Here is a 12,742-nt window from a genome sequence, read left to right as displayed (position 1 = left end):
TGACAACTTAGTGGATTATTGAGGAGAATAAATTGTAATATGCTCTAAAGGCTCTTTATTTCCATGACTGTAAAGCCACAAGACAGAAATCCTAATTTAAAAAAAACAAAGAGACAGTTGACTATGTCTGAAAAAACATTTATTACTTCATTTATAACTAGAATATCAAAGACAATGGCCAATGGCATAACCCAACAGTGATCAACGACGATGTACAATATGATGTGCTGCAACATTTGGTAGATTCAGCTACAGATCCAGATAAACTTCATTAATTATTGTCAACATTAGGCAGAAAAATGTAAACATGCAAGTTGAAGTCCTTAAGAACCACAGCACAGCAGCTCACTTTCTAATTAACGTTATAAAGTATTAATAATAATAATAGATGCACTTATGGTTATCTCCGTGAACGGGCGGGGCCCTTGAATGGGTCATCCTGTATCAAGAAAAAAGAAAAGGAGATGGAAAAAGGATTAAAATAGAATTGCCAATTTATGGTTAATGAAGTATAGTTAAGTTACATTTTTGGCAAAAATATAAAAAGTGGATTATAGGAAATTGAATATAGGGGTATACACACAAAAATAAATCCCTTTTAATTCCAACAAAGCTATGTGGTTACCATACATAAAGTGTTTAACATCTACTGTGGTTACACGGTAACCCCACTTTACAGGTCAAGTTGCTTTTCATCAGTGGGGGGTCAAAAAACAGTCTGCACCCTAGCACTTCAGACGCATGCTTCATCATTTTCTATGATCTCTTTTTACCTCATCCTCATCACTGTCATCAAATGCAACTCCTCTAGATGACAGGCTCTGGCTCTGAGAGCTGTACTTTGTGAAGGATGATGACGATGATGCTGGTCTGTGGAGGGCCAAGAGAAGGAGCCAGGTTAAAGCACATGATTAAAAAACATGTCGCAAATTAAATGTATGAAGTCAGAAACCGAGAGGGGGAATAGAGTATGAACTAGACAGGTTTTTCTTAACTTAATGTACTGGGTTACCACATTGTAGACCAAGCTAACATACCTTGCAGGGGGTCGGGTAGCTTTCATTACAGGTATATCTTCATCTGAGTCATCAATGGTCACCTAGAGATGATAAAGATGAGAAGCAAGGTTGGAGGATGCTACAGTTTATATATAGTATGTGTGTATGTCGTCAAATGACTTACTTCATCCTCATAAGATGTTGTGGCTGCAGTCCGAGATGATCTCTGTGATGGAGCTTGAAATGCTGAGGAATGAGGTATAAAGAAGAAGGAAGAGAAACACATTGTAGTCAAGAAGGGAGAAATATGAAAGATGAGCGGGAAATGGTGGAAAGCAGTTACATACACTGATAAAATACTATGTCGTATTAGTGTTGCAAACACATGAACCTAAAGTGTGTGTGTGTGTGTGTGTGTGTGTGTGTGTGTGTGTGTGTGTGTGTGTGTGTGTGTGTGTGTGTGTGTGTGTGTGTGTGTGTGTGTGTGTGTGTGTGTGTGTGTGTGTGTTGTGCACGCGCGGGCATGCATGTGTGTTTGTGTGTGTCTATAGATCATAACACTCTCACACTTAATCTCATACTCTGCTACCTTGCATTATGCTTCTGCTTTGGGTTGTTGCTGAGGATTTCTTGGAACGGCCCCGACTGGCTGGCTTTGGTTCAGAAGCAGCTGCACCTGGATAGACAGACGAACAGTTCAGAACAAGGATTTATAATGAAATGCATAACATCACCATGAATAGCACTATGAGATCTTTTGTCGGTTTTTGAATAGAAGAAGTAGAAAAACATTTGATAGCTGACTTTTTCCCCTTGTTTTAACACTAAGCAAAACGTTGATGGGAGAAAGTTTTCAACATGGTCTGAAGAGTTTTGACTTCCCTCTTCTGGAATTTAAGGGAAGTGTAACTGAACAGCATCAATGTTGTTGATTTCAACTGCGGCTCAAACACATAAAATGTTACATATCTATAAAAAAATCAATTCATCTTTTTCAGCACTTACATTCATCAATTAAGTCAGCAAGACAGTTTTCTTTTGTGTGATTTTGTGTATTAACAGAAAAATCTGGTAGAATAGCTAACAACTGGATGTGGCTAACACTGATTAGCTTGGGGCATCAAACCTTCATAACATCCTAAGTTAAAGTCCTGACAGGCTGCCGATATTTGTTATAGTTTTAAACAGAAATCGCTAAGTGGTCATTTTAATGCACTGTGTGACTCGAGGTAGGTGTTTTCTGATGCTTTTTAAATTCCTGTTTCTGTGCCTGCTCACACTGTTATGTGAATCCACTTTGTCTATGGTCGGCCTGCGTGCCAAGCACTGGAAGCTCGTCTGCACGTGGATTTCAGTTCGTAATTATATATTTATTTCACAGCTTTATTTTATTTTATTTAAACTTTTTATCACCCAACACCACAGTGTTATCTGAAGTATTCTTGTTCTCTGTTTGGTCAAAGGGCTTTACTGAAGCCTGACACTTTTTATAGTCTGATGTGCAGAGGTGTGTACACATTGCATTAGCATTGGTAAATGTGAAAATTTCTGCATCGCCTGTGATAGTCTGGTTGGCAGTCAATGTACAGTATGTCTGTTTGCATTGGTGTGTCCTGTATTTGCTCCGAGTCATTACTTTGTACCAAGACTTAATTCTTAAAAAAACATTTGGAACATCTACTTTCTACTGTGTATCTCTCTCTGCGCCTTTACTAGTCACAGATAACTCACCTCTACCCCTTCCGCGGGTACCACGTCCCCTGCCTCCTCGCCCTCTGCCTCGAGTGGGGGGAGGGAATGGGACTGATTCTTCATCAGAATCCATAGCAAGATCACCGGACATATCTGGGTCTACAGGCTCATTGCCACGCTCCAAGCGGTGAGCTTTGGCTCTTTCAATAACCTAAGGAAAGCGCACATAGTTAAAACACACACAAAAAAAACCCAATACAAACATTTCAGTATTGTGTGCAATCATTACTTACTTCTTTGATTTCATTTTCTTCCTCAGTTGTGTTCTTTTTGGAGTCTCTGAATTTCTGAATCTGAAAATGTAAAAACATGCTCTCTTATAATGACGTACAACCTCAACCTCCTCTGTCCTACTTCCCATGCAAGCCCCCAGCCCTTACCTCTGCGTCTATATCCTTCTCCGTGGTTACTCCTCTGGCTTGGAGGTGGCGCTGTGTCTTCTCCAACTGGTAATTGATCAGCTCCTCAATGGCGTCTTTCTCATCTTTGTCTACAAACTCCCGAATGGCCTTCCCCATGCCCTGCTCGGTCAGAAGGGACAGCTGCACTGTCTGAGAAGAGATGTGCACACACGTTTTTCAAACGAGATGAAAATAAGTTTTATCAGACCCTTTAAGTGTGTGAATGTAAATCTGTGTGTGTGCTGTACCTGTTCAGTTGCTTCAAAGTACTTTTTAACCAGGTCCTCTACTCTCAGCCCCTCAACTGCTGTGGTTTTCAACAGTTTGCCGTAGTCAACATTGACTTCATCTAAAAAGCACAAAGATTGAAACACATCAAACAAACAATAGTGTAAATCCATCAATACTGTATACTGTTGATCCGAGGCTGTTTATTTAGTCTGTGTCAGACCTTTAATGTCTTCCTTCTGCTCACGCCGTCTGAGAAAGTGAATGAGGTCTTTTGGGTTGGCTATGCGGTCCACAAATTTCTGACTGAAGCGAGAAGTGTTGAACGCCTCAAAGCCTCCACTGTAGTCCACCTAAGGAAGCAATGATGATGGGGATTTTAAATGAAGAGCAAATGGGAGGGTATGTGTTTTCACTCTGCAAATGTGTCCCTCTTACCCTCAGGCGAATAAGAGGTTTCTCTGGGGTGAGTGGGCATCCAAGTCTTTCTCTTTCAGCTTCTTCTATCATCTCTGTGACCTACAGAAAAAATAAGAGTGAAAGATATACAGTATGGGGACAGATGAGGGGCGAGAATGATAAAATGTAAGACTGGCTCTGTATGTTTGTTGTTGAAGTGCTACCTTTGCATAGCACAAGTCCTCCACCCTCTTTGTGACCTGGGGTGTTTCAGGTGTGAAGAGGTCTTGGTAGTCTGCAAGCACCACATCTTGGATGAAGAACTGACGCACTGTCTTCAGGGGGATCTTTTGTAGGTTCATCTTTCGACCTTTCACCCTCAGCAGCCCTATGTGCCTAGATCCACACAAAGAGAATCATTTGGTTACTTTAAAACACATTCAGAATATAGACTTTACTATCCTTTGGATCTATGTTTGTGTGTGTTTATTTGTACTTCTTGGTCGCCTCTCCAGGGGACAGGGAGGTGGCTACAGAGCTGCCAGGCTGTGTCACATAGAAGAGCTGCTGTTCATTTCTAGTCGGTGCGATCAAACACTCATGCTCGTGACCCCACACCACCAAGTCTATAAAGTCATCCAGGAACTGCTCGGGGATGTAGTTAGTGGGTCCGTGTTTACTCCTAGAGAAAACAGATAGTCCAAAAAGACACGATTTAAAACTAAAACACAATACGTAGAGAAATATTGTGAAAATATATAGCAAACCACCAATAGGGGTTGACTTTGAGATAATGCAATCAAAATAAACCCTTAATGTATCGAGAACAAGCCACGGTATGAATAAACCACAACCAGCCAACCTATTAATCACCATCTTAAAAAACTCTTTACTTTTTACTGCCTAAACTCCTGCATTCTCACTAAGGACTAAGTTGCAGATTCAGAGTTTGCAGAATGTACTGTATCACACAGTGGACAGCATGTATCGAATACTTTTCCAAATGCATTTCCTGTGGCCATTTTAAAATGTACAGCTTTTTCGCTCTGCTTTCGACTGCTTAGTCTGCTTTCTAGCTACAGTAACGTGCACACACCTATTCTGGTGGATGGTGAAGAGGTTAAACCATTCATCTTGGTCTTCTTTAGGGCGAAGCATCGTAACCTGGTTGTTGACAAACATCCTGTACAAGCGCTCATCTGGGATAGAGCCTACACAGACATTCATACATAAAGACCAAAACATCCATCCTAATCAATCTTGGCAGAATGCAGACAAAGAATATTTAAGTAATGGATATTACCATTCCACTGTGATATACAAAACAAACACTTACCAAGACCAAATAAGGCTAGCTTGGTGCTGCCTTTCTGCATGAGGATGGGACTAATCTCTATCCTCTCCACTGACTGGGAGTGACCAAAGTGATTGACAAGACCAGAAGCACTTAACAGATCCAAAGCACACAAACCTTCAGCCTTGAGGAGAATAAAGTTACCATGGCATTAAAACAAAAAAATATAAACAAGAACAACAAAACATAATAGAAACACACAAATGCAAATTCATGTATATTATGATCTTGTGTTATGTCTTATAAGTTAGTTTATGCTGGACTCAGAACTCACCCCGGTTGGGTCATCATGGTTTCCATGAATGCTGAATGCAGGAATAGAGATGTTTAGGTTTTCATCCTGATAGTTAACCCAGGGGAACCTACAACACATGTCAACACACATATGAGAAGGTTAATGTAACAAGAGTACAGTTTTGATAAAAATGACCATGAAGCAAGCAAAGGAAGCAGAACTGACTGTGTGGTGTTGAAGTTAACAGCCTGGTCACTGAGAATGTTGAATTGTATTGGTGTGTCTCCCATGCAGTAACGTCTCATCATAGTGATGCAGTTGTGAAGGCATCGGCGTGACGGCTTGTTCTCGTGGAACAAATCACCACCCAGCAGGATGAAATCTACCTGCAAGCAAACAAACCAGCAGGTAGACTTTATGTCCATTCAAGCAGACAGGAATAGATATTGATCAGGTTTTTGTTGAGTCATACACACTGATCAACTTGTTTGTACCTGATTTGTCTTGGCACATTTCAGGATTTCATCAAGTGTGTTATAAGAGTCATTGCCACGGATAGCATCCTTCTCAAGGTAACCGAGGTGAATATCTGTAGCAATCAGGATCTTGAACGTATCCTCATCATCTCTAGAAAAAACAGCAGACAGCACACAACACAATCGGAAAAACAGCTGACATGTGTTAAGTTATCTGTTTTGTGTTATCGAAATTATTCATCAGTCAGTGGGAGACCTATTGATAATTAAACAGCACAATCACCATCTATTTGGTTTGGAAAAGCTTTGCATGGATTTAAACAAACTCACAATGTGCTCTCTGAGGACATGATGATGTGGGAAAATGAGATCTCACTCCTGGCCGGTGGTCAGCAAAAGGCTTCCGCTGCAAAAAAGATGTATACCAAGATATTCTGAGATACATTTCATGTGCTACAATATCACAGGGAATCAATAATCAAATGATTAAAGTACTAATATTTCTACATATAATAATAATAATAATAATAATCATCATAATAATAACAATATCCTATGTATACAATTAAAAAATAGCGGGGAAAAAGATAGAGTGACAGTCAAACACAAAACTGATAAACAGATTGGTCAACAGTGTGTGTGCGTGTTCGTGTGCAGGTGTGTGTGTGTGTGTGTGTGTGTGTATGTGTGTATGTGTGTATGTATGTATGTGTATATGTATGTATAGGACTCTGAAGTGTGTGTGTGTGTGTGTTCAGTGAGATCTGATTTTGAAGTCTAACTGCTGCAGTTAAAGTTTAAGTTAATATAAATACCACTTTATGCATCACTGTTAAATCACAATGATTAAGTCAGTAATAATCAACCACCCGACCGTGAGCTGTTTCATATTCAATATTACAGATACGCTAGCTAATTATCCGTTAGTAAAGTCGTAGCTAGGAGGAACATGTAAGTTACTGGTAAGTTAAGTTAATGTTAGCTTTCACTTTTACTAGAAACCTTTGAATAAAACTGCAATGCTAATGACAGCTAACACGAACAACGCTTGTGGTTAAATGTCTAATGGACGTTAGATAATTCTTTGTTGTGTATGCTATAAACTACAACGTGTGAGACACACTCCTGAACGAACCTACCTCCTCTCTTCGGACCCAGAAGTTAAAAAACATGACACGAAAGAGAAATCCCGGCAAGTCTCGCAAAACCCTTTCCCCGCCTCGACGTTCGCTCTCAGGTGGCTCAGGGTTATTGTAGTTTTATTCTGAAACATCGCCGTTAATGCTGCAGAATCTCCGCGGAAGAAAGAACTACACTTCCGGTATGGAAATGATGTGCGCTTGTTTTACACTTATAGTCGCGCCGGTCTTTCGAACATAACGTTGTAACGTCCCAATGTGGATTTGCGTATCCCTGCGGGCCACGTCGGTGATTCAATCGTTCAAACCCCTCAGAAACCTTGGATTGTGTGACTTGTCAAGTGATGTTTTCTTCTCACAACCCATATTAGCACTGGCAGCCCTAGAAACGGCGCTTAGCTAGCAGTCAGTCATAATACATAAAACAACGTTTGTGGTTGTAATTTGACTTTAAACTAACATAAACATATTTTGAACATCTTACTCCCTCGTTCGGCGCCAGGAAGACCGGATTGGCTGCGTTACGATGGAGACGCTGTCAAAAACACCCGGTGCTGATGCTACACGGGAGAAGGTAAGTTAGTTTTAAAGTTACTACATTTACCCCGATTTAACTTGGAAGAAGCCGTTCAACCCCGTTTGCATTGGTCATAGAGTTATCTTGATTTTACCAAAGCAACCTAGCAGCAGTTGCTGCAACTCAGTCCAGCTGATGTTACAGACCTAGTATACTGAAGTTTCACCTGGATGTGTTATTGACTTGGGCAGGACAAAAAATCATGTTGTAATGCTGAGTACAATTAAATGACAGTATTTAAGATTTTACTTCGTATGCACTTCTTCTTCATTTAACGGTTTTTGCTTATGGAGCAATGTCTACTATCAATGCAACATCCCCATGACTCATACACACACACACACACACACACACACACATATATATATATATATATATATATATATATTGCATGCTGTATATTCGCCAGATATTGTGGATGTTGTTCATAATTTAGCCCTGTTTTCTCTGCAGGAGCTCTGTCCACCATCAGCCCGCACAGGAGTAGTGTCTGACAGCCTGTCACTCCCATCTTATAGAGAGTATCCTGCTCACCGTCCATTCATCCACACACTTGTGCATCACACACCTCAAACACGCACACATCAGTTGTGTCGCCCATCATCACCCAGCAAGGCATTCCCAGAGACCAGCAGTGCAGGTAACTTTAATGTATGCATCTGTGTGTGTGCTGTATTCCCTTTGACAAAGTTTCCATTCAGGTATTGTGGTGTTTCAGAGCTCCATGGTTACACCATGTGCAACATGATGCCGCACTACTCTAATGTCTCAGTTCCACTGACATCTATTCATTCTTTCACATTATCCTCCCTCTCTTCCCATCCTACCTTCCTATTCTTCCATCCAAGCCTTAAAAATCATACATTATTACACCACGACTATAATCATGCCCTATATATGTATGCATCACATTCTTGTATCCAATTCAATCTCACACACACACACACACACACACACACACACACATAAATAATCCATGTGTCTGTGCATGTGTAGAGATCTTATCTGCCTTGAAGAATCTCCAGGAGAAGATCAGGAGGTTGGAGTTGGAGAAAGGACATGCAGAGCTGAGTCTGCACACTGTGAGGAAAGATACATCAAAGACACATCTGCATAGTGATGAAGGCACACAGAGACTCTTAAAGGATCATACAGAAAGAGAAACGAGTGGCCAGTCCAACTGCAATCAAGGTGGGTGTATGAATAAGATACTGTACTATTTTTTATGTTTCCTCTTATTTCTTATATCTTACAGTGTACCATTGTTCTCCACAGTGTTGATCACCCACCTGGCTGCTGCAGAGTCTCGCTGTGTGAAGCTGGAGCGACAGCTGGATCACATGAGGAGGATGCTGCGCAGTGCCAAGGCAGACAGGAGCAGCCTGTTCAAACATCAGGTTAACCCAGTGTTACTTCATACAGTCACAAGCTGCAATATAAGGCTATTCCCTAAAATAGATAATACAAAAGTACATAAAAAAATACACGGATAATTATAAATTTTTATTCTCTGCGCTTTCAGATTTCCAAGGAGACAGCCAAGTCAGCTGGTCAACAGTCTGCTGCAGTGTCTGATTATGCCCAGCTGGAGAAGCTGGAGCGCCTGGAACAGGACTATCTTAGGCTGACTCGAACTCAAAACAACGCTGAGGTACACATGACAAAAGAACATGTCAGAGGATTTACTGATGTTTTTTTTAATTATCTTTATTGGTTATGTTATACAAGAAAAAAGGTGCAATTAATTCTTCACAAAGCAACCGGAACAAGAACGCACACACAATGATAAAAAATAATCTGATCATACATAATTAAATAAGTTAGAAAATAAATAAAAAAATTAAAAATCTATAATATCGAGAGAAAAAATATTGCGTGTGTGCGTGCGTGCGTGTGTGTGTGTGTGTGTGTGTTCTCTTATCTGTTTTTGTTATAACCACAATAATGATGATGTGGTGTGTTTAAACATGTCAGATGAAGATTCGGGAGCTGGAGATGAAACTACAGGAGGAGGAGCACCAGAGGAAGCTGGTCCAGAATAAGGCTAATCAGGTAACAAGGCTATCATTTTTATTTTTATTTAGCTACCATTACCAGTATTGACCATTTGTAATGTTTCCTGTCACTGAACGGAAACATAGTCTATTTTACATACTGTATGCTTTTTGCTTAATGTAAATTTAAGAATATACAGATTTTTTTTTTGTGCATGTTCCTCAGCTACAGACAGGTTTGGAGACTAATAGGATCCTGCTGCAGTCAGTGTCACCTTGTCTGTCCAGCAGACAGTCCAAAGAGAAGAAGTCCAATTCAAAGGTAACGAACGCCACAGGGGTGGTTCAAGGTTTTCACTTCTATGTGCTTACTGAGAAAGTTTCTGTTGAGTAGATGTTTGAATAAATGTGACAAGAAGGTTGAAGTGGAGCTTGTCTACACTGTTAGTACATCTATGTGAGTGTCACATTAAAGCAAGAAGGAAGGAATTAAGGGCATTCGTTAGGATATCCTAATAAATCAGTTTTTAAAAAGCCATGGAAGTTCCATCTTTTCTGCTTTTATTTCTCAAAAAAGCACCCGAAATGTTTTGTTTCCGCTTGGTTTCACTCTGATTTGAATATTTTTTAAATGTTGGTCAGTAGTCTAGTCATTTGGATATTTTAAAATGTAATCAAGGTTTATTTGTCACATACACAATCAAACAGTGTGCAGTGAAATGCTTCTTAATGTCAGCTCCTGAAAATAGAGAAGATAGAATAAAATAATATCATGCAGTAAAATAAAATAACTAAAAGTAAAAACATATTTTACAGAAATAAAGTAAAATAAACATATGTTTTTAAACATTAAATTACTTCTTCATATAACTACTTCAAATGTGCATTTTCCTCTAGATCTAACTATTGTTTATGTTGATTCTCCAGAAATCCTCACCACAGCAGTCGTCCTGCACAGAGCCACACTATCGACTGAGTCTCAGAGATGTACCCTTTGTTGCTGGAACGGTAGTATGGGCACATGTGCATTTGCAGAATGAAATGGTGTTTATTCAATGCTGCACTCTGATTAAACTGACCCTCTGTTAAATTATCTGTCTCCTCTCCGACCTGACTTTCAGTCTGTAGGCTGCAGCCACTCAGTCAGAGCAAACGTCCAGTCGGTTTTGTCTCTCCTGAAGCGACACCAGCCACACCTCTGCAACAGCCGTGTCCTCTCTAACAAAGCAAACCGTCATGAGACATGTAGTCTTGGGCATTCAGACAGCTCCTGTTCTTCCTCCTCCGCCAGCGGGGAAGAGCTATCAGAGCTGCTGCAAGCACTACATGAGGAGCTGCGACTCATGAGCTTGTGAGTGTAGTCCCGTATGAGCGCTATAAATGAATAGCTTAGAATAGTGTTGGATTGTATTGTGTTGCAGGGAGCAGGACGAGTTGATGAGGCAGGTGGAGGCCAGTGTCTTTGACCAGGAGAGAAAAGAGCTTCAGAGGGAGCAGGAGAGGCTGCTGCTGAAAATGGAGAGGAAAGGAGAGCAGATCAGTGAGCTCTACAAGCACAGAACACAGGTTGGTTTTCACACGGAAATAAGTCAGTTCACTCAAAGCCAAATTGGAAAAGTACCATTTTTGTTTTCCTTTACCTTTTCTTTTCCCTCCGTTAGATAAAGAAGATAAGAAAGGAAGCTAATTTAAGGTGGAACAGTGGGAACGAAACAAGAGTGGCTTCAACAGTATCCACCAGGGGTTGCTCTGCTGCAGCAGTCAAAGTTAGACCAGGAGAGAGGAGCAAGAAGAACCTGAGGCTGCTGAGGGACATGAGGGCTCTACAGACCTCATTACGGACCTGAAGCTCAGCAGGATATGAACACAGCACGTTAGGTTAATCTTGTTGGTGCTGTGTACCTGTCGTTATTTCACTGTCAACACAGCTGTTGACTGATGAACATCTGTTCATAAGGGTATGACCTATGGTCCTTTGGGGAAAAGTAGTTATTTTTTCTACTGTATTAGGAACGTTGTAATGCATCTAAGTTGTCTCTACCAGTCCACCCAACGTGCATTTTATACAAACAATTTAGATTCGTTGTAGCTCAGAATGTTTCAAAGAAAGGGAGGGCTTTAAATTATAATTTACTTATGACTAACATCTTTGAAAACTATATTTTGTCTATGGAGCATGTTGGCTCAAACACCTGCGTGGATACTTTTTTACTTGATGTTTATGTCCTTTACCAGCAGAGGGTGGTGAAGTTCATAATCACCTATAATTGAAGATTCATTGAGTGCTGGAAAATATATTTTTGGAATGAGTTTTTCCATGTAGTTTTCTTGGAAATATATTTTACAGTGACGGACAGCCTGGACTTAAATGAGTTCTAGAGAAAAAGTTAATATATATCCATCTATCTTTTTTTAATGACAAAGCCAAAATCTCCTGGTGCTAAAACATTACAGATTCTCACATTTCATAAATACTCATAAAGTGGATGCGGCAGCCATTTGTAAGAAACGTTGTGATGAAATTCTTTTGATATATTTTTCGGGAATTTAATGTTGTGTCGAAGGACCTAAAATATTAGACTGTGTTCCCCCTTGATATGTCACTGCAGACTCAATATGTGTGTGTGTGTTTATGCACGCATTTGTTGTGTGTTATGATCCAAATATTTGTTATTAATTCTACAAATATATGATGGAGGATTTTGTTATTTTTTCCAATCATGGGTAACCTTTTTGAGTGAAAACACATTTCTCTAAGAAATAAAGGATTTGTTTGATCATGACGACAGCACTGTTTTGTTTAATTTGGCTGGTGACGAATGCATCAGCTAATGCATTGGTGACACTGTGCCTCGGACCTGTACCTTTCTGTGTAAATTAGCTGCTTCTGTTGGACTACTGTCATATCCTAAAAGTCATGAGAGCAGAATTAGATCGTAGAGACCTTAAAACAAATTAATAGCAACTGTTTGCGCACGTTTGGGCTTTATGCTTCATTTCAGCATTTTTAGACAAAATTTAGTTTTATTTCTTGAAGAAAACTAATTTAATTCACTGTAAATTAAGGAACAATAGTCTTAATTGACCTATTCAGATTCTTCTTTATCCCTCTCATAAGTTACTTTTTATACTTACATATACATATTTAATCATTTATAAATATGAAGCAGTTTTTTTTATATTAAATGT

At 39.8% G+C, this 12,742-nt stretch overlaps 2 protein-coding genes across 3 annotated transcripts; one reads left to right on the top strand and one right to left on the bottom strand.

The window, feature by feature from the left end:
• Positions 1 to 261: 261 nt before the first annotated feature.
• On the bottom strand, positions 262 to 7,027 carry mre11a (MRE11 homolog A, double strand break repair nuclease). Of its 2 annotated transcripts, XM_083913880.1 has the most exons (20): positions 6,983 to 7,027; positions 6,174 to 6,249; positions 5,862 to 5,994; positions 5,593 to 5,753; positions 5,407 to 5,494; positions 5,115 to 5,256; positions 4,875 to 4,989; positions 4,275 to 4,460; positions 4,003 to 4,174; positions 3,818 to 3,898; positions 3,603 to 3,732; positions 3,400 to 3,500; positions 3,131 to 3,301; positions 2,984 to 3,043; positions 2,730 to 2,901; positions 1,588 to 1,674; positions 1,183 to 1,244; positions 1,038 to 1,099; positions 774 to 870; positions 262 to 439 (listed from the first exon to the last, which is right to left on the bottom strand). In XM_083913880.1, the coding sequence occupies exons 2-20, from the start codon at positions 6,191 to 6,193 to the stop codon at positions 401 to 403; spliced, it is 2,079 nt and encodes a 692-aa protein (XP_083770006.1). In that variant the 5' UTR covers positions 6,194 to 6,249; positions 6,983 to 7,027; the 3' UTR covers positions 262 to 400. The 2 variants fall into 2 exon arrangements, with proteins under 2 accessions (XP_083770006.1, XP_083770005.1); XM_083913879.1 differs by lacking the exon at positions 6,983 to 7,027 and having other exon boundaries at positions 6,174 to 6,298.
• Positions 7,028 to 7,365: 338 nt separating this feature from the next.
• Positions 7,366 to 12,118, top strand: cep57 (centrosomal protein 57). Its single transcript, XM_083914515.1, has 11 exons — positions 7,366 to 7,556; positions 8,013 to 8,199; positions 8,556 to 8,750; positions 8,835 to 8,956; positions 9,082 to 9,210; positions 9,534 to 9,611; positions 9,780 to 9,875; positions 10,481 to 10,561; positions 10,675 to 10,904; positions 10,975 to 11,119; positions 11,215 to 12,118. Exons 1-11 carry the CDS (start codon positions 7,509 to 7,511, stop codon positions 11,398 to 11,400), a joined length of 1,497 nt encoding a protein of 498 aa, XP_083770641.1. The 5' UTR covers positions 7,366 to 7,508; the 3' UTR covers positions 11,401 to 12,118.
• The last annotated feature ends 624 nt before the right edge of the window (positions 12,119 to 12,742 follow it).

This window comes from Echiichthys vipera, assembly GCF_963691815.1.
Source record: "Echiichthys vipera genome assembly, chromosome: 5".
NCBI lineage: Eukaryota > Metazoa > Chordata > Actinopteri > Perciformes > Trachinidae > Echiichthys > Echiichthys vipera.
This window is presented reverse-complemented; position numbering and strand designations above follow the sequence as displayed.

Coding starts and splice junctions, on each gene's coding strand:
- cep57 (XM_083914515.1), top strand. CDS start 7,509: ATGGAGACGCTGTCAAAAACACCCGGTGCTGATGCTACACGGGAGAAG. Junction 7,557..8,012: donor CTGATGCTACACGGGAGAAG/GTAAGTTAGTTT, acceptor TTTTCTCTGCAG/GAGCTCTGTCCACCATCAGC. Junction 9,211..9,533: donor GAACTCAAAACAACGCTGAG/GTACACATGACA, acceptor TAAACATGTCAG/ATGAAGATTCGGGAGCTGGA.
- mre11a (XM_083913880.1), bottom strand. CDS start 6,193: ATGTCCTCAGAGAGCACATT. Junction 4,175..4,274: donor CCTGGAGAGGCGACCAAGAA/GTACAAATAAAC, acceptor GTGTGGATCTAG/GCACATAGGGCTGCTGAGGG. Junction 3,044..3,130: donor AGAAGGATATAGACGCAGAG/GTAAGGGCTGGG, acceptor TTACATTTTCAG/ATTCAGAAATTCAGAGACTC.